Source organism: Tyto alba, unplaced genomic scaffold (assembly GCF_018691265.1).
Source record: "Tyto alba isolate M040663 unplaced genomic scaffold, T.alba_DEE_v4.0 Super-Scaffold_1, whole genome shotgun sequence".
Taxonomy (NCBI): domain Eukaryota; kingdom Metazoa; phylum Chordata; class Aves; order Strigiformes; family Tytonidae; genus Tyto; species Tyto alba.
This window is the reverse complement of record NW_024881261.1, coordinates 193,784-215,714: the sequence shown is the minus strand read 5'-3', so window position 1 is coordinate 215,714 and position 21,931 is coordinate 193,784. Positions and strand designations below refer to the sequence as shown.

The 21,931-nt window shown below is 38.4% G+C and overlaps 1 protein-coding gene across 1 annotated transcript in view; it reads left to right on the top strand.

The window, feature by feature from the left end:
• Positions 1 to 4,825, top strand: part of LOC104361281 (vertebrate ancient opsin-like) — a 50,965-nt gene extending 46,140 nt beyond the window's left edge. The window contains exons 6-7 of the mRNA XM_042786757.1: positions 3,108 to 3,347; positions 4,504 to 4,825. Coding sequence (XP_042642691.1) covers positions 3,108 to 3,347; positions 4,504 to 4,734 — 471 coding nt within the window. The 3' untranslated portion in view covers positions 4,735 to 4,825. The remainder of the gene's footprint in view (positions 1 to 3,107; positions 3,348 to 4,503) is intronic.
• Positions 4,826 to 21,931: the final 17,106 nt, after the last annotated feature.

The following is a 21,931-nucleotide window of genomic DNA, read 5'->3' as shown; positions in this document are numbered from 1 at the left end:
CCACACAGCCAGGAAACATTGGAGTGGCCTCGGGGCGCCTCATCACAAATGATTTGGCTGTAACCATCTGGCTTGTGCCAGTCCTTGCTGTTGGCTTTTGCAGAGATGTAACTAAGTTGGCCTGTGTTACTTACAACTGCTTAAAATACAGTCTGGTGTGGAAAAGCCAACTGCCTGCAATACATTCTGTTAATTTATAATGAAGGCTATATTTCACAACTAAACTAATTTTTTAAAGTTTGACTATGGTGAACAGAGAGAGACCCAGGCACCAGAACTGGGGTCTTGATGTTCCCAACCAACCCTCATCCCAGATTTTGACTGCCATGTCTCATGGTTGCCACAGTGCGGACTTGGTCCTGAGTGGCATTGCTTTGTCTTAATAAAGTCTGCTACTCCCTCAGTCCCTGTGACTCCAGATTTACAATGCAAATAGTTTTCACTACAACTGCAAAACTAATGAAAGAAATTAATCTTTAGGAAAAGATCTAATTAACAGTTTAAAATGGAGGTAAATTAGTATGGCTGTATTCCTTTGTTTCTAAGATAATGCCACCAGTACATGCTTCCTTATCAGTTTCATTTTCTTAGATTTAGAGAGAAAAGAATCTACTGCCATCCATGAGAACCTGTACCTGAGAAAAAGGCTAGGCTGATATGAGACAAAGACAAAACAGTCAAAAGCACAGTCTGGGAGCTTGTGTTCCTTCGTGTTTGTGACTGCATTTCTGCTGAAAGGGAAGCTGGGCTGCTCTCTGTGTAGGTACAGTGTATATGAAAAAATGCTATAGACATATCATATATTGGCAGGGAATGTCTTAGCTTTGCTCAGCACCTAACATAGCCTTCGTTGATGCCTAAGATCTTGCTGATATTATGACAATTCACTATTATTGTTGTTGTTGTTGTATTTATTGTTTGTTAAAAAATGACATGAATTACAACTTTCTACAGAGGTAAGGCCACCCTCCCTGCCCCCAGGAGTGCTTCTATACCTCTGTAAGTACTAAATATGTTAAATTATCTGAGTGCAGTACAAGGGTTATTAGGGAAAATGTCTCCATTCAGTTCTAATGTTACTGTGGAAAGGTAAAAGGCCATATTACACTAAAAATTCTTACTTTATTAGCATGCATTACTGCAAGGCTTGGCATCAAGTTTTTCTAGAGTCATGCAGAGTTATCATCAGTTACTTTCCATGTAAGCTAACTTTACGTAACAGTGTCTTGTTTCATTAAGTTATCAGAAATAAAACAGGGATGTTTCCCAGAAAGACACTGTTTAACATCCCATAACCTGTGTATCAACACCTCTGTCCAAGCTGCTTACATGATCAATGAGGGGAAGAGGGGGAACATTCCTGCTAAATGCCCCAATCCCACTTTAATTCTGGTGTTATTAGATCACAGATGCTCTTCTGGTGAAGGCCACAAAGCACCACAGGGCTTTCCAGACTCTCATGCTCGCTGCTGCTGGGTCTGCTCTAAACTTCACCCATGGCAAGGAGGTTGCACAGTCACAGCAGAGTGCGGTCTTTAACACCCATATGGAACACTCAGTTGTCTGCAAAGGCTACATGAAAAAGAAAGTGCTTGAATTCAGGCTCAAAATCTGCTTATGACTCACCAAGACGGCCTTCTTTTTCAGTAATTGTCACGATCATGCTGTCAGTTAAACTGTTGCAATTACTGTGGGTAGCCATAATGGTAGGGGTAGATTGGGAGCTGGCTGAAAACTTCTCAAAAGGTTAGCCAAAGCTGAATTTTTACACTCTCTGGATGTGGTGGCTAGAGGCTGTCCAGGGCTCAGGTACACCAAGAGGCGGCAGCAGGAGCGAGCTGGGGAGACCAGCTTGGTGTGAAGCCTTGGGAGCAGGTTGGGGCACAGGGACAGCTCAGCCTCCTTCCCTGCACCACCTCTCCAGGGGTTATTTCCCCTCTGCTATGCCGACCGCAGCAGTCACGTGCCTGTCTTTCCGCATTTTTGGCAGAGAAAAGCCTGTGGTCCAAGGCAAGAGCTTTTACTTAAAGCCAGCCCCTGGCAGTGGCCTGAATGAGAATTTGGAAGAAAACTGAAACTGTTGAGACTTGTAAAAAGGTCTCAATAAGGACAATGCTGTGCTTGGGCCAACTGGTGCAAAAGAGTTTTGTAGATAAGGTTAAAGCTTGTTGGCTGTAAGGCTGGTTCAAAAGTGTATTTACTTCTCATGTTTGCCTTGTTATGGAGTTGTGCTTTTCATTATATTTTGCTGCACACAAACTGATTTGTCAGGATAGCAGCAAATGAATTTCACAAAAAAAAGCCAGAAAAGGGAAAGAGAGTGTTACTGCTCCTAACAAAATGTTCTCTGGTCAGCTTTCCCACAAGCCAGGAAGTCTAGCTTTATTAGGCTTTGTGCAGAACCGAGGTAAGCTGAGGTAGCTCCATTGAAGTTAGTGGCGTATGGCAAGTTGTATTGCCCCAAAACATAGCCCTAATTTCTGCTTCATGTTTTTAGAGGTAACTTACTATGATCGGTTACTGCCAGTCACTCATTCTGTTGGGGTCATTGTATTCTTTTATTTGGCACTGTTAAATAGAGGCCAAATCTTGTCTCTGATTTGACTAAAATCATTAGGATTACTTTTCTTACATATGGAATTTAAAGGTATTTCTGCACTGACTTGGGGTGGGCTGCTGCAGGACCCATGAAGCTACCTGATCTAGATTAACTTTTGTAAGGCTGGACAGTACCTGTGCCATCATTTTGCTCCTTGTGACTTGGCTGAAGCTAGCTTGGGAGTGTCTCTGCAGGCTGCAGTTGTGCCTGACTGCAATTAGATATCTACACAGAGATTGCCCTAATAGTTGCTTTTTGTTCTCACTTTGACAACAAAAATACAAAGATACTGAAGGAAAGGAAAATTTAATAATGACAGTATACATTAATTCATGTCCCTCAGCAGAAACATTAACAACCTGTGGTCCAGTAACAGCATCCTTAGGTGCTGTCATACTCAAGAAGAGTAGGTCTTCCCTTCTAGCATGGCAGATTATTAGCCTGATCACTAAATTCACTGGATAGAGGCCTTGTTTGTTTTCTAGAATCTTCTATCTTTTCTTTAAAGGTGTCAGATACGCAAGGCTGGCTGGGAACTACCAGGAAACCTGAAAGACAAGTGACTAGAATGGTTGTTGTTATGATCGTCGCCTTTCTAATCTGCTGGATGCCATACGCAGCCTTTTCTATCCTAGTCACTGTATACCCCTCCATTGAGCTGGATCCTTGTCTGGCAGCAATTCCAGCTTTCTTTTCCAAAACAGCTACTGTTTATAATCCAATTATTTATGTCTTTATGAACAAACAGGTACTGTATGCTCTCAAAGTGTCTTTAATACTCATATTTTGTTATTTTTTCTTGCTTTATAATGGATTATTCCTACCTACCTACATGTTAGTTAACTAGCATAACAATATCCAGCATTCAGAGCTAAAAAAAAAATATTACTGTGTATCTACCTACTGGATGATAGCAAAAGCCTCTGTGCATTATTAAACTATGAATGTTAATAATTATTAAGTTTAGATATTTTAAGGGAAAATCAACCCTTAGTGAACATCAGTCAGTTTTCTGTATGAAAATTCTATTTTTAAGACTGTCACAGTATATTTTTATAATTCTTTAGGAATGCAACACCAGTGAGTTGAATTTGAGATGGGGTGGAAGTTTTCATTAGTTTGAACTTCTGTCAGGGTAAATGCTGTATTTGTAGGTACAGGGAAGGTAAAAGCATTGCATGTACCTATGGGACAGGGAGCTTTCTTCTCTGGAATGGTGGCAGAGAATTAGATTTAGAGAAGAAGAATTGGCAAGGGGAGGAGCCAGAGTGATGCGTGTTCACTGTGGTAACAGGCGTGATAATAAATCTGAATTGATTTATGCAATGAATGCAGCTATTAAGAGTGGTGGCATTAAACAGAGTAAAAGCATGTAAGTGAAAAGAAGAAAAATAGTGAAGTGACTGTTGAATAAGAAGTGATGAATACGTTTATTTATTCAGTCCTGCAGAGAGACCTATTGCTTGTCTCACATCCCATAGACAGTACTCTGATCTCCCAATGCATAGCAGATGTATGCTGGTCTTACCCTGCTCATAGATATGAATAACACTGAAACAAATGATCTTTGAACATCTGGGTAGTAGCATATGAAAGAAACTCATGAGCCCAGAGAAATGACAATTTCTGTCCATTAGATGTGGTTAGTAACAAGCAGAAGAGGAAAACTGTTTCTTAGAATAAGATTTACCATTATTCTGGGTCTTTTAAGAATGTCATTATTGCTCAGTTTTAGAGTTCTTCATGGTGGCACAGTAAAAATATATTTTATAGGGCTATTTCTTTATAATTCTGACTCATGAGAGAATTTCCAAGAGTTTTAGCTAAGATACAGGTTGCTTTACAGAGATATTTTAAAATTCCTTACGTGTTTTGATTGATCTCTTTTTTTTTCAACTTTCTAGTTCAGGAAGTGTCTGATTCAGATGTTCAGCTGCAGCGCCATAGAAACTGCAGAACCCAACATGAACCTGACTTCAGAGAGAGCAATCCTAACCCAGGACAAAAGAGGCAGTGAGATGTCCACCATGGCAGTACATAGCACCATTTCTAAGAGGAAAACTGGAGATGAACACAGAAATTGCCAGTCTTTTGCTCAGTTGGCATCTTCAGAAAACAAAATCTGTCACATGTAGGGCGGGAGATATGATCATTAATGCAGTGCTACACTATATTTCCTTGTTTCCATCACTTAATACAAATAAAATGTTGTCAGTGGGGACATGATGCTCCTGTGGACACAAGTTTTTGAGATTCCAGGCTCCTGAGTGCATATAAGAGTTTTTTGGCTCTGCAGTTGCAGTCAAACACCCAGTCATAAGGTGAGTCCCTTCCTCTACTGCATTCCTCTTCCCAATCCACAGCCTGCTCTCTCCTGAAAATAACATCAGAGGAACCCAGTGTTGCAATGATGGCATGTAACACAGGAAGGACAGGAGAGTTTTATGCTGGTGACACCTCCTTGGTCAACTGGACAAAAACACAAAATGGCACATTGCTTCAATATGTTAATGGACAAATAAATAATATACAGCACACAGCTGACTCAGTTTCAACCAATGGAGGTTCAGGGAGGAACAGTCTGAGTGCATTTTTGGTTTGTTTGGGTATTTTTACTAAAAAAGCAGAGAAAGCCGGAGGCTTCTGCACTTATGTCTGCCCTTGATGAGAACCTCATCTGGGCTACTAAAATCTCCAGCAGCTTGGATAAGCCATCCAGAATCCCAAGCACAATTTTATTAAAACAAACCCTATCAAGAGCTATTCATATCCTCTGTTTGCATTCCCTATTTGTCAAGAAAATCTGTGCTCATAGCAACTTTTGAAGTAAATTAATTTGGACTAGCTGATTGTCACAGGTCCCTTCCGACTGAACTATTATCTTTAGAACAGTAGTTAGTAGGTTATAGAAAAGGACAACTGTGCAGGGATGCTGGAGAAGAGTCCAGTAGCACAGCTTAAGAGTTGTGAAGCTGAGCTTTGTGGGGTAGAAGTTTTTCTCCATATATACTTGCACTGTTCAGAGCTAAGCTCCATCATATTCTTGAGACCATGTATCTCCAGGTGACAACTATTATTTCAATTTCTTAACAATTACAAAATTCAGGCATCAGTGGTTAGAGAATACAAATATTATGTATATGCTGGGCCACATTACTTTGGAGCATGTTGAATGCCAGTATTTCCATTTGTGCATTTTTACCTTTCTCACTTCTGAGCTAGGGCATGCCTCTCCAGAAAGCATAAGCAACATCCTAGCCCACTAGTAAGCAACTTGGAACAGCCAGAGGCACTGCACGGATGTTCTCCTTGGAGGAGCTGTTGTGCCTCTGTCTCTTCAGTTCTTAAATTCCTGTTGCCACCTAAATCATATCCTCACTACTTTTAACTGAGCTACTGATCCTGGCATAAATCATTAAGAAGATGTTATACCTTTGATATCAGAAGCAAGAAGTGCAACATAAATGCACTTTCTGTAAACAGTGAAAAAGAATAGAAATTGCCAGCTTTTTGTGTCTGTATTCCATTTCATATATTTAATTCACACAATGACATGCAGCAATATGCTTAACTTTAGTGGAATGTCACTTACACGCATGCAAAACCAAACTAGGCCATGACTGTAATAAAGACAGACTTCTGTTTTAAACATCCTTTGGTGAACATCATATGAAATGTTGCTTAGGTCTGGCATATCAGATTTTGAATCCTATGTAAGATTTATACTAAATTGAATGCATTTTAGAAGAAAAGGCAACAGCTGACTATATTTAAATGTTTTAGTATGGGAAACCATTATTTCTAGATAAGACATTAATAGAGCACCAGTTGAAACAAATGTTGCTCCATAGTGGTATAGAGAAGCTACACTAGCTATATACTATACAGGCCTTAGCAATAGAAATGTGATATGGAATGAATCATCCAGTGTTCAGTTTTACTTCAAAAAATTACAGTTTCTTTCCACAGAATAAAGACATTTTGTTTCTACCAGATTTTTCTCCTCTTTTTATTTTGTTATGTTACAGTTTGAAAAACTATATTGCCCTGAAAAGGAATGACAGGCTACCTGAGATATATTGGTCAAACCTAATGCCTTGCTGAGTTGGAAGTCAAGAACCATTCCTTCAGCAGGTGGAATGTTGGTGGATCAGGGAAAGGTAACACAGAAACTGTACAAAACATATCCTGAATCTTTGGTATCTTGCAAAGGCTGACTTCTTTGCAAGCCTCATCCTCAAGAGGAGGCAAAAGCTGCAGCTCCCTCCCAGGGTTGGAGAGACAGGCATGGGCAGCATGGCCCTGCAGCTGCTCTGGCCTTGGCATGCTCACATGGACTGCTTGGCCACCCGTTCCTGCTCGTGGCCCCTTGCAGCATTCACACAGACAGGCTTAGAGAGTAATTCAGCTCCTGTATTTCTGCACAGCCCTGGCTTTATGATGTATTTAGCTTTTGCTCTGTGAAGACAATCTAAACTCTGAAGCAGAAGTGACAGTAACATGTGGGAAAAAGCATGAGCTCTTCTCACCTCCTCCCTGTCACCAGACTTCTCATGGGGGTGTGTTTGGAGGGGGTGCCACCATCTGCAACCCTCACTTCTGAAGGCAAAGTGGAGCTTGGTGGAGGAGGAAGGGTAGGCTGCTTCAGGCAGTAGTGTATCTGACATCCAAGACAAACATGATATAATAGGTAACTATGCATACCTGCTTTAGGTAACTGCTGCTGATTTTTTTTTTCATCAAATATGTAAGAATTATTCAATAAAATCTTTCTGTTTAAAGATCCTTTATAAGTAGAAAGGTAAAATATGAGCCCTTCAGCAAATGTATTTCTGTAAAGATGTCCCTTAACACTCTAAGTGTTCAATTTCTTTAGTCCTCTTTTTCCCCTTTACCCAGCTTCCTATTGTTCTCATAGGATAGCTATGAGTGCAAAGGACCCAATCGTGCTCTTTGGTTTGCATCTTATAAAAGCCTGAGACACCTATTTGGACATTTCCCACAACATACGTCCTTTGCAGAAGACAAGGAGAAGTTGGAAAGTAATAGTGGTTGACCATGCAAGGGGTGAAGTGCACATGAAGTGCTGGCTAGCTCCTGCAGTTGGAGATCAAGTGTAATGACTGCAAGGCTGGAGGGCAGGACTGACATGAAGCTGAGATACTGGAGTTATTCACTGGAGTGAATGAGCAAATGTGGGGAGGGCGGGAGAAGTATCTATACCATTGATCCAGAAGAGATATCTGCATCATGGTGAGTTTTCCTTGCCCAGTGATAACTGCTGCCATGCCAGACAACACAAGGCATAGATGTGGTCTCCAGCAAGGGGCAAGGCATCAGGAAGAAGGCGCTGCTCAGCAAACAATACTTGGGAGCATCCAGGGGCTCCCTCTCTTTAGTCAGTCTGGTTAACTCTATTGTCCTACAGTTAATGGTGTAAGCCACTTGGTGCTGTAGGAATTGCATGTTGTTGGAATACCTTTTAACATTTCTCACAAAGGGTAGCCATGACTATGCCATCCAGGCCCCACCAGCCTTTAACCTGGAGGTGTCAAACTCTGTAGTTATGTGACAATTCCCTTTGCTAGAGAAATTTAGTTGCAAGACATAGGGAGATAATTTGTGACATTTTAAAAACCTAATTTTTAATACGCAATTGTTATACACTGTCATCTTCCTCTTAACTCATCCTAGACTCAAAATTAATCTGAATTTTATCCTTTTTATATCTTTCTGAGTAGAAGGATTGTTCAGATTCAAATGCCCTGATTTAATTTCAGAATGGTAAGATCCAAAGAGGGGAGTTGCTCTACAAATAACATCATGAGCTGCACATGTGTTGTGGTTTAGGCCTGATTGGCAGCCAGCCACAATGCAGCAGCTCCCCACAGGATACAGGGGGGTCTCTGCTCCGGCACACCTCCCCCCTCCTTTCTTCCTCCGTTCCCCCACTGACCTTGGTGTTCATGCAGCTGCAGCAACTCCTCCTCACAAGTCCAACTGCCCGTCACCACGTCCCTTCTTAAATACGTTATCGCAGAGGCGCAGCCGATTGGCTCAATTTCCCAAACAGAAGTGGAGCTGACGTGGAGCTGGGGGAGCTTCGAGAAGCTTCTCACAGGGGGCCGCCCCGATAGCCCCCTCCCCTGCCACCAAAAAACCCCACCACTCACTCAACCCAGGACATTATGTGAGAATTTACTGCAAGACATCTATGGCCTTCGTATTCATCTCACAAAATTTCATGAGGTGATTCTCTGTAACAGTATAATTTTGGCTGCAGTGGGCTTGAACTTTTGCATTGCTCTTAAGCCCAAACTATGAACCTCATTCAGACAGACACATCCTTTCATGATTCATGTTCTTTACCATTAATCCTGTGGGATCTAGAGGAGAAAAGTGAATATATAGAGATATACAGACATATATATATTCCTCTTTTAAATGTTTTGGAAATATTGTAAGACAGAAAGGATAAGGTATTCAATTATTATTTGTATGCATACTTTTGTGCTCATTAATCTGTTAAAACTGTGAGGTATGATTTGAAAGAAAAAATTTTTGCATTTAAGACTCAGATATTCTCTTTCAAGGATATGTTGACCTAGGTTAATCACATGTTAATGATATTGGATGTATTAAATCATGAAGAATTGGCAGAAGTGTTAATATTTAATTAAAAGCAACAGAATTATTTTATCTCCTGAGAAGGTGAGGATACGTATAGCTCTGTAGTACAAAATAAAGCATCAAAACGTGATTAATGGCAAAGAAAAACACAATGTAAAAATGCATGGAAAAACCTTAGAAAATAGAAAGTTAAAATGGCATTCACCATCTGATAAGCGGCTACATCATCCTCAATGCAAGTCACTCATGATGAAGTGGTACTGGTGAGCCTTTTAGATTATTTCACCAAAGAAAACTTGGGTTTCATCTATAAATTAACTGAGGACACTGGTTTGTAAAGATAGCCAAAGACAGCGTCTCCAACTAACAAAAATGAAAACACACCCATTTAATACACTAATAGCTGGTGTGAGGTTAGCTGTAGGTCACATTACCATTGTGCGTGGTGGGGTGGATAGTCTGACATCAGGCTTTGAATTACTGCACTCAAAACATTATAAGGAAGGGTATTCATAAAGGAGGTTTAGGGCAGTGCTCACATTTCAGCCACAGAGCAGACAAATAACCTTGGCTTTTTTATGAGGAAAAGGGAGAACTACAGTACAATAGGAACAAAACAGGAACCCTCAGAATGGGGACATGTGTGGGAATACACTGAAAATTTACAACATTAAGCCCTGCTTCCTTTTGCTGAATCATACGCAAGTGCTAGAAAGAGAAAACAAGATTTTCTCTCCACGTCATGTACAGGATCCCACACTTACTATCCATCTGCAACACTACTGCAACAGCCAGCTGAATACCTTCATAGTCAAAAGTTATGATTTTTTTTTTTTTTTTCTGTGCAAAACCAGTTGTCATATATATTTTTTTCATGGGAAACAGTCTTGAGATAACTTTCAGGACTAACTTTTAGGAAAAGATTTGTTTAGAAACTGCATTTTCTTTACTTTTGTTCATTGAAGTTGTATGGTAATAAGAAAACATGGAAAATAACACCCCTATTTTCCTATATGTTATTAAAGGCTCCAAATTGTTGCTGTTCTCTGGATGACAATAAAGAGCTGGCAGTATTCTTTTCACAGAGAAGCCTTTGTCAAGGTGTTTTTAAAATTAAAGGGAATTTTAACCACTTTTTTACTGTTTGCACTCAACTGTTCTGCTCTTATTCAGAGCATTAATTAAAGGTTTCACAGTACTATTTAGATATACAGAAGATAAAAAGTGTTTACAGATTTCACAGCCAACTCAAACTTAGAGGAGCACTATATAGATCCAAAACAGCACCAAAGAAGACAATAGGTAAGTATGAAAAAGCAAATTAAATATGTGTTAAACATGATAACACTTGCACTCAGTGACAGGAATAACAACAAATGAGTAGTAGTTAGGACAGAATTATGGAGACTCTTACTTGTGAAGACAAGAAACTTCTACATCCACTGCAATAGTTATTGTGGATGTCAAAGAGGATAGCTAAAATAAAATAGAAGGTATAGTTATTTGAGATAAGGCAACATAGTAGTGGCCAGAGTTAAAAATTAAATTAGAAGTAATAATTTCAGATATGGCCAGAATATTTGTGCCAAAGTGGAATGAAGATGGTTCCCCGGATCAGAGGAGACAGTGCAAATCCCAGAAGAGGTGATCAGACACACAGTTTTGGACGTGCAGCTTTTAAAATAACTGTGAAACATTGAGGAGCAGAGGCTGGCTAAAACACAGGACTGGGAAGGATGGAGACACATTAGAAATAAAAAACTAGATATGCATGATGTTAGTAAAGATAGTAGAGGAATCCACAGGAATGGAGGCAATTGCTTTGGTTATGCAGGAAAAAAATGGATTGAATATAGAAGATGGCGAGATAAGGAGGAAGTCTCATGCCCTGAGTGACTGGTCAAGGAGTTATATCATAAGGAAAACAATGTTTAGTAGTGTGAGATACAGTGCAGAATGTTAGGATGGAGGATGTAATCAGTACCACAAAACCAAGTGGGAAACGTAATCTGGAGAGCTAGGTTTATAGATATTAACAGACATTTGTCGAGAAGCAATTTATCAGGGTAAAACACATGAAATCTGAGCCCTAGAAGTAGAACATGGTAGATGAGGTGCCACCAACTTTCAGGAGTGTCAAAGACAGAAGGTAATGGTGGCTGGGGATGGTGCAGTGTGCCCAGCAGTTTTCTGGAGAGAACTATTTTTGCATTGTCAAGGGAACTAAGCAGCAAAGCAGGAGAAATTGAGGAGGTATAGAAAGCATATGAGAGAATGAAGGATAAACAAACATTCATTCATAGTCTGTTAGGAGCAGTGGGATTAGCATGAAGGGATCAGTAGTTTATTTTCAACAGAGAAGTTAATAATTTAATTAAATATACTGAAACACACCTGAGCAGGATCTAAGTAACACACAAGAGTTCATCATCTAAACCTGTGTTCCTAGTGTGAAACTCTGTCTTCAGAGTTTATGAAGAAAATGTCTAATTCCAGATGTAGCTCATGGTCTAACTATTACTGTTAAGATCTGATAGTCTTTTCACTCCAGCCCCTCTAGGACACTTTAATAAATTATATTTACTGTTGTCTTATATCATTTTGCCACCCTGCTAGACAAACACTCTGACATGCAGCAAGCACAGACATAAAAATGGAGGCTGCAACAGGGTGATATGAAAATTAGTGGTTCTGGACAAATAGGAAATTAATATTAGAGTGTAATTAGTCTTCGTTTCATTTGGAGAAGGAATTAATTAGTCTTAATAGGACCACAGAGGCATCACAAATGTTTTCTTTCCATCAAGCAAAGCCTACGTTGAACAACAATTAATCAATCATTCTCTGAAACACAGGGTGTCAGCAGTATTTCTCACTGTCCATAACTGTTATTTTTCAGGTCCTCACAAGTATTTTCTGTTAAGGGCCAGATTTTGTTTGGTTTATTAAGATGAGTACTCCTATAATTGTGGGAAAATCCATTTTCTTGAACAAGGCACTGGTTCTTACCTTCTGCACATATGAACTAATGTTTTTTCCTAAATGTACACCAGTTCTCCAGCATTAATATTCCCTGTCTCTAGTGAGATGCTGTCTCTATGAGAGGTTCCCATCTTTGATACAAACAAGGAATAATAGAATCAGTGTGAGTTGTCATGTTAAAATACCTTCAATAATGCTTTTCAGGAGGAGGAGGATAACTTTTTTTCCTGCCTGTCAGTCAGAGAGTAGTTTAAAAACATGTGAACACCTTGACACATTGGTAGTAGTCCAACCAAACAATATTAGCTCTTGCACAAGGTGTTACAAAATTCTCAGAAGCTGATTGTTAAGTCTTTCTAAGTAAGATAATAACAAAAATTTTAGAATTACAAGCAAAATAAGGGGCAGGGGATGGTCTCTGTTTTGAGTTGCACACAGACACCTCTTGCATTATGTGGTAAGAGCATAGCATGAGCGTTTTACCATATATATATAAAGTAAGTCGTGCTATCAGTAGTGTTAAAGATCTTAAGATTTCATGACTAAAAGGTGTGAATGCTGCCAAAGTCAATGTGCTCACACTTGACTGTGGACTAATAAACAGCCTCTTGTGTCTGACATTTTGTGTTGCCACCAACAGTATGCCTAGAAATCACATCTCTTTTCTAAAAAAATGTTTTATAATATTACCTACAGTTTGTAAAATTAGCAGCATAACACTACACCATTCTTCTGCTTTGTGATCATTTATTGCATTTTAATGATGCAACCTCGACAAAATAACTGCCCTTCCTATAAATCTTCCATGACATTGGGGGATAATTACATTGTGGTTTTGCTTTAAAACATCAGCAATAAACCATCAATTTACTTGTTTATAATGGAAAAAGCATTTTTATTCTTTGAAATATAAATTACGATTGGCATAAGAGCTACTGTTGTGTTATGAGGTCAAGCTGGTTCCTTTGGGATAACAGTAAGAAAGGCATTGACACTCAAGGCTAGCTAAATAGCTTACTGAGTGAAAAAATGGAAATTATGGAAAATACAATAGCAATCTTAGGACCCTACTGATTCTGGGAACCCCAGTTCTTTCAGCATGGAACAATGCCCTCATTGCAGATCATGTCACGCTGCCCAGATCCCATCCATGGTGAGGTGTTCTGAACTTCTTGTACTTCATATCTTTATGGTATTCTTCCAAGAGAACAAAGTTATCTATCTTTACAGTGCCGAACTTTCTAGTTGGCACACCAAGGGTCACTGAGAGCATTGTACTCTTACACATCTCCATATGAATGAGCTCTTACAAGCAGCATGTACATATGGTATTGTTAAGGGCAGTGTATATTAACTTCATGGCATGTGCTCAGGTTATATAGCAGGTCACTCATGCTAACATACAGGAGTCTACAACCAAGGCCTATAGTTAAACTCTCTCTAGATTCTGCTCAAAATCACTATCTCGTAGTTACAATGTCTTCTGCAGTGGCCCACCACAGGTGCTCTGTATTTATAGTTGTGCCAGCACTTTCTCGTGGAAAAAAAAAAACCAAACAAACAAACAAACAAACCCAACTGTTCCAAAGACTCTACGTTCTTGAGAAATATAAACAAGTTTCTGGTTGAATTTTGGCATGGGGGAAAAAAAAACAACCAAACAAAATAGCTTTCAAAACCAATTATTTCAGTAAGAGCTAAAATACTGAGATTTAAAAGGATATGTTTTCCATATCCTCAAATCTAGAGGAAGAGTACTTTTTAAAATGTCATGAGATCAACTCACCTCACCACCCACTATCAGGGAAGAAAGTGAGGGCTTAGTCACTGAATGATGTTTTGGTGCACTTTAAAAAATGTTCATGTTCTTGCTGTGGCAGAAGACAACACAGCTTCTCTAGGGATTCACTACTGCTTTTTGAAGATACAAATATCTTAATATGCATATTTTTTTTCTCCTAAAGTCACATGTAACTGCTGAGCACTGCTAGAGGAAATACTACCTGCTCAAAGTGAAAGGGCATGAAGTGCAAAGATTCTTATTAAGGACCAGATCTACCAAAAGTTCATCACAAGCAGGGTCATTCACATGTAGCTCTGAAGTAGTAGATTACCTCTAATTCATCCATTTGCATCTCATGATAATCAGGTTGCTCCATTTGCAAATATTTGTATCTTGTTTTTTGGTAAAAATGCACTTAATCACATCAGAGTTTCCACTTTTGATTAACAAGATCTTGTCCTTGCCCACACTGAGTCTCTATTCCCAAGATCTCTGAAAGCAAAAAGGCAATTAGCAATCAAACCAAGTTTCATAAATACATTTTTCCATCTTTCTGGCTTTAGCTGCAATATTAATTCCTGCTTTTTCTTTGTTTCCTGCTTTCTCTTCCATTCACTACTTCTCCAAGCTCAGACCAAAACCCCCAAATAAAACACCTCCAATGGTCTCCTTCAGCTTGCTCTTACCTGCAGATCTGTGACCCCACTCAGAGGAGACCTTTCTTCACAACAAATAGGGTTACAAAGGACAGAGGGTTTTGATGAGATCCTTCAGCGGGTTGAGGTGACTCGTCTAAGCCTAGGTAGGTCCATGCTTTGAGTCTCCATGATAGTCCTCTACTACTATTCCAACCTGACTGTTCCCACAGATAAATGTAGGGCAGACAGGTTTGTTCACAGACTAGCTAGAGGAATAAAATACATATTCATTGATTAAAACATTTTCTGTTTAATTTTGACCTCAGTGAAAATGATTATCCAAGAAAGCAGTCATGAACATTAGCAATAATTCTCATCTCAGTTATTGAGAAGTATAATTTGTAAATTACTAGTGAAGAGAAAATTCTTAGAAAATTTATGCTAATGTTCTTTATTATAATACTTCATATTACATATAGTTCTATTCTTTCTCTTTATTACATTTATACTGAAGACTCTTCTCTTTGTCACAAAGAGTTAAAAACTGTAAGAGAATTTAAGAGCCTTTCAGTAATTTGGCACATCAGTTTTAGCTCAGCTATTATCTAGCTGCATCAAGATATTAATGTAGTCATCTCTCTTTAGTCTCAATGAATTGCTATAAAAATGTCAAACAATTAGATTATATTGGCCAACACAGCCCTGTTTGATTGAGTACAGATGTAGGCCATGTCCCTTGAATCATACTGATGAAGAAGCAGAAAGGCTTGTAGAACTCCAGTGCAAATTTATTTCAAAATACGTACCATTTAGGTTTCTAATGTCAGTACTTGCAATACTAATAACCAAAAAATGTTAAACAGGTATTTTCAAATGGAATAAAAGTCAATGTCATTCAGGACAAATACTAATGAACTCTGCTGGAAGAGAAAAAAAAATACCTAGAAAAATAGTACAGCCAATATGCTAGTACAAACATAGACACTGCTCCATTTCACAGCTCCATTGCACAGCTGTGACTATTAGCAAAATTAACATCTCACTTAGGAGAATAGTACTGCTTAAATTCTGTCTGTGCCTGGACCAGAAAGTTTAAAACACATACTTTTGTTTCAGGAAAACAACCAGTATATAAATACTTGATAGAGATATCTGGTTACAAATGTCTTAGTATTGGCTTCTATTTTGGAAGTCAGTAAGACTGTGGACTTGCCTTTTTCTGCACGTACAATGTGTGCATCCAGTTACATGTGCAGCCCTGTCATGGAATGCACAGGAAGGTGCAAGTCCTTACAGATTAAATATCTCTCAACCATCTGGTGTCCACACAGATCACATATAATTATAACCTAAAGCTGTGCTGTTACAACTCACAGGCTGAAAACAGCTTCTGTTCCATATGTAATAAAAATTCAAAACATGGTTAAGTTGTTCACATTTTGTTAGAACAGACACATAATAGGCAAAGCATACTGGCAGTGTATCTCCATGGTACGGTCTTTCTCAGCTGAAGAAATCTGTTCCCACTCTACCCCAACAAATCTTTATCCATGTACATCTGAACTAGTATTAGGACTTGAGCAGCGGTGCAGGAGAAAGCATGCACCTGTGATGCTACATTACAAGATTACAGGCTAATCATCATAATCACAAAGGCCTAGCGAGGATCAGATGATGAATGATATGGGAGGTACTCTAGTAACCTGAACAGTGTAAGGAGTCAAGCAAGTTGCTACTCTCAGGGCTATCAAAGGAGGACGATAGCCTGTTGCCATGGGATGTAACTCACTGAGACAGGTCAAGGAGAGAAGCTCCCTTCCTGTATGCCTTGCAGACTGAAGTGTGTCATTGCCTACAGCAGGATATAGGATGCAGGGGAAAAAGAGTTTTGGAGTTTTAAAGTGTAGCATGAGATATTTTAAGGTGTTTGTGGGAATTGGCAACTCTTACAGGATGTTTAGAGGAAGGACCAAAGGTGGGGAAAAGGAGGGCTCAAGATGTATCAGGTACAGGGAAATAGGGGGAAGGGGGCTAAAGGGGGTCAACTGCCTGTAAACAGGCTGCTAGTCAGTATGTTGTCTGATTGAAACATGCACTTGAAAACCACAAGCTATCCTATCTTCTCATTAATCCTACTTCTAACTATATTCTGTGTGGGTGTGCTCTTTGTTCTGAGTGGGCATCTGTGACCATGAGTAAACTTCCATTTGCTAGATAATCTGGTGAGTAGCCAGTGAGTAGGATAAGAAGTCTGACTACCTGCAACTGGAGTAGGGCCATGAACATCCGAGGCTTGTATGTTTGTGTGCTGGCAACTGGGGAGATTACATACTGTATAGACTGGGAAAGAGTAACTAAGCCTTGATCTGACTCACATTTCTAGGTTCCAGGGAGAATCTCACCAGCAGGAATAGCTAGGATACAGAGACCAGGCAAGAATGTGTAATGAAATACAATAGCAAGACTCAAAGTGACTAAGCTGAAGTAAAATGACAGGAGAAAACATTTCCATTTACTTTTGCACGACATAAAAGTAGTGGCTGCTGTATAGGACAATGAGAATATCAGTTTACATTTCTTAGACATTGTGACTGATGCTCTAGCAGGGCACTAATACAGATAGGAAAAACTGAACCTGCTTGCTTTCTTGAAAAATCCCTTCATGGCTCTCTACCTCAGGTAGTGATGATGGCTGTCCAGGGCTGGGAATTTGGAAAATATTACTATGCTAAGCATGGATAACTGTCTGCATGGAAAAGATGGCACAGTTCTCTCCAAACCCTTTCTTATCTGAGTAATTGCATTTATTTTATGTGGATATCACTGAATTGGTAGGTAAGAGCTCCTACAAGAGCCAAGACATTTTGTTCTAGCCTTTTATTAATTATTATTCAGTGATGAAGGCAGTGTGTTTAGATATATCTTATGACTTCTAAGAGACATTGGGATCCTGATTCAGTGACCATGTACTGGAACAGTTTTTCCTCTGTTAAATACTACACCAATATCATGCTTATTGCTATATGCAATTTAGCTGCTACCTCACTATCGGGACTAACCTTATTAATTACAGATAGTATTAAATACAGATAGTAATTGCACATTACAGATAGTGATCTGCATGCCTCAGCTGTAGCATACTTCATACTCATTTATCTTATATTCTGTAAGATACTTCAAGAGTTACAAGTCCAGATAAATTCTGGGGCCATGACAGGACCACAAACATATGTGGAAACCCATTCTTTTCTTGCAGCAGAAACTTTTAGTGGATTCTCTGACAGTGTATTGGCAGGTAATTAATAAGTACCTGTCACATCAGTAGATGAACAGACTGTTGTGGCTGATCCAAGAATGCTGAGAACTTCAGATGACAAGCTCATTAATACTAGAACTATGGTCAAGGTGTCTACTCTGAGCAGATTAAATGTTTTCATCACAGACTTTTTTTCCTCCACATTCCTCTTCTAGGATGCTGCAGATTACAGCTCTACCTGTAATTCTGTTGTCACTGTGCACTTGTGAGCTTGTTCTCCATGCTATACATAGCAGTTTTCCAAATGAACACTTCTGGCTTACTGTATGAAACCATTTTCCCCTACTGACTGATCGTGATCATGCCTTCATTGTGCTAATCAAAACAAATTGTGATCAGTGATCTGTCTCTTAAAATCTTGGCTTTAAACAGAAAAAGAAGACTGAGAATACAAGTGTGGACACTGTCACTGTGATATGATTAATAAGTATGATCTAGTACCCAGTACCCAGCCAGATAATAAAACACCCATAATATATAATATTTTCATAAAGAAGTCAGTACAGTTTATGATTGTCCAGGAAAATTACTAGCTGCACTTTTGAAAAAACGAGTTTTGTTTTGTTTTGTTTTGTTTTGTTTTGTTTTGTTTTGTTTTGTTTTTTTCCACAGCTCTCCTGGCAGTGTAGCAACTATTGACTTCTTTCACAATTGACATACTTGTGCAAAATTAAGGAAAACACAAAAAGAGAACAGAATTAAAAGGAACTTTAGAGAATAATGGATCTGATTAAGTTTACTTCAGTATTCTTATCAGTAGCTTATCACAGTGCACATGTAGCATGAAAAAGTTGCTATGTCAACCCTTGAATTAGTGAATTGTTAAATATGGGTATATTAGAATCATAAAAAAATTAAGTCTGAACCATCCAGTCTAGTAAGCAACTTATCTTGTGACAGTAACTTCCTTTAAAAATATTAAGTCATTGAAAAGGCTAGAGGGAAATACAGAACATTATAAAAAATATTTTCAGATATATGTTCATAAAATAAAATAATTCCTAATTAGTGCAGCCCTGTTGGAGATTTCTGGAAAAGCTGTTCATCATTGTGGACACCTAGTTGCTCTTAACAATTTCAAATGGTAAATGTCAAGTATGAGACCATCAAGAAAAGTGATAGGTCATGAACATTCAATTATATGAAAGAATGTAGTACCAGAGCTCAGTACCGTTCTCACTTTCAGTTTCTTGCCAATTTTCACCCTCTTCTGCCATCATGTGTTAGGCTGAAGCATTATATGAAATAAAGGAAAAATAAATCACAGTAGTGATTCAGTGATAAAGAAATGCCTTCCCATAGTAATGGACACTGCCACCAAACTGAAAAGCTGAGTGGAAAGAGGGGGATGTTATGTTTGAAAATTTTTAGAAAGCAAGTCAAATGTATATAATTTCTATTAATGACATTTTATTTCCTGATGGTGAGATACAAAACACTAAGGTCTAAGATTATGATTACTGAAGATTATTTTTTGTATATTCTTAGCCTAAAATATAGGCCTTTCCTTATGATAGGGGTATTTATTTTGTTGGCTTCAACTATATTGAACTTAACACTGACTTAATATACATATACTCTCTTGACAGTGGAAGAATACATTCCGTGGTAGATGTGGTACTGTGATGACAATGTTTATTTTGTTTAAAAATACACATATATATATAAAAATAGATAGTAAGATTCAGCTGTCAGGGAATACTATATATTTTACATACCAGCATCATTGTTAACATATACTTAATTTTTGTAGGAATGGGATTAAGTGATCTGAAATTATTCCTCATACCTTAGTCTTAGGCAATCTTCTGGAAAGCTGCATTTTACTGAAACCGTTTCCTCTCTCCTTATATTTAAATGAAGACTTTGGGGACCACTTATTTTTAAAATGGTATTAGGTTCATTAAAGACTACCCATGTTCTGCTCTCACTGACAGAGAAATATTCTATCTACTCATTACCTAAGTAGAGACTGGTAAATATTTCATGCCTTCAGTTTTAACTTGACCACATTCTTAAAGTTCATGCTACTAACTGTCCGTTATTATATCCACATAAAGACGCTTCAGTTGGAGTCATGAATTACTGCCTGTGAGCTACTTTAAAAAGCTCATCCTTACAGCCATTGAGCTGATCTTACATCCACAATATATAGAGGAAGGGATGTGTATTCCTATTGGATGGTTGACTCCCCTCTGACATCCTATTCCTGGATAGCTTTCAGGTCAGACAGGGTGCCAAAGCAGGGATCAGAAGGCTTAGCAGGTTGTAAAGTCATTAAACTAGTGTTCAAACTCAGATGAATGGCCTTAAAAAGTCATGGGAATGTATCTTTACAACCATCTCAAATCTGCTCTAATTTCTCTGCCCACAAATACCCACAGCCATCAGCTACTAAATTCTGGCATTCATTCTACCACATCCCTTTGCAAAGTGGGAAGACAGACTTACTAAGAAGACCAGCTATCCTCACGTGTGATGAGAAATCCTTGGATGATTGCTTATGGCAGTTTAATTTTAGTGCAGTTACACCAGGGACTAATGACAGAGCTTCTCTCTTTTTTTTTTTTTTTTTTTTTTTGGTTTTATCATTTTGAAACAAACTTGCTGCAGTTCTTCCCTGCAGACCATTTAGAACTACACAATTTTCTTGGACAGCTACCTACTACTCAAATTATGTTCTTGTCCTATAATATTATCAATAAATTCACCATGATTTTTTTCTCCTCACATTTTTTAGATTACATAAATTTTAGCTGACCAATTCTTTTCACGCTCAAATATATTATGAAATGTCATTTCTGTTATAAAACCTAATTGATAATGTGATTTGTTATGTTGCTGAGACATAATTCAGAAAGTTATTTTAAAGCCGTTGATACATGGAATAGCACTAACTGTTTAATATTTCTTGTATGAATGGATACAGTGCAAGGGAAAGATGTGGTGCCATGTAGATGAAATATTTTCAGAAGCTTTTATTCTTGTTGTTTGGGATTGTGCCAATGTCTTTCTAGTAGAGAGCTCATATGTCCTAAGCTGTATCTACTGTAATTTATTCTTTGGTCATTAGTTAGTAGGATTTTTTCCTCCAAGTCACTGAACAATATATAATATTTTTAAAATTAAGAGCTCACAGTCAAATAAATGGAGAGCGTTCTCTAGAATACTACTCCAAAAAGTAGGAAAGCATTTTTTTGTTTAATACAAATATTTTAAAATTATTTATATTTTTTAGTTAATAAAAATAATTTCTCACTTATTATAAAGAATTTAATCCTCTTGTGAGACCCCACCTGGACTACTCTAGATCACCAGTACAATACAGACATGCACATGCTAGAGCAGGTCCAGAGGAGGCCCATGAATATTGTCAGAAGGATGGAACACCTCTATGAAAACAGGCTAAGAGAGTTGGGGTTGTTCAGCCTGGAGAAGAGAGGGCTCTGAGGAGACCTTATTGCAGCTTTTCAATATAGAAAGGGGTCTTACAAGAAAGATGGACAGAGACATTTACCAAGGTCTGTAGTGACAGGACAAGAGGCAACGGTTTTAAACTGAAAGAGGGTAGGTTTAGATTGGAAATGAGGGACACCAGAACAGGTTGCCTGGAGAAGTGTGGATACCCCATCATTGAAAGTGTTCAAAGTCAGGTTGCACAGGGCTTTGAATGACCTGATCTAGTGAAAGGTGTCCAGTAGGTTTCTTTAAAGGTCCCTTTCAACCCAATCCGTTCTGTGATTCTATTTACACAGTATTAATACTAGGACTTTCCTTTTTGAATTTGCTATTTGTACATACCTAAATGAATGGTGTAAAATAATCACATCAGCATTTCGTCATGATTAATTCCATTGCAGTTATTAGAGAAGAGAATATTCTTTCTATACAAAATCTTACATGAAATCAACAGTCTTAATTCCATTTTTGTATCTGAAGCTGGAAATTTTGGACTACTCATTTCATATTCAGTGTTAAAGAAC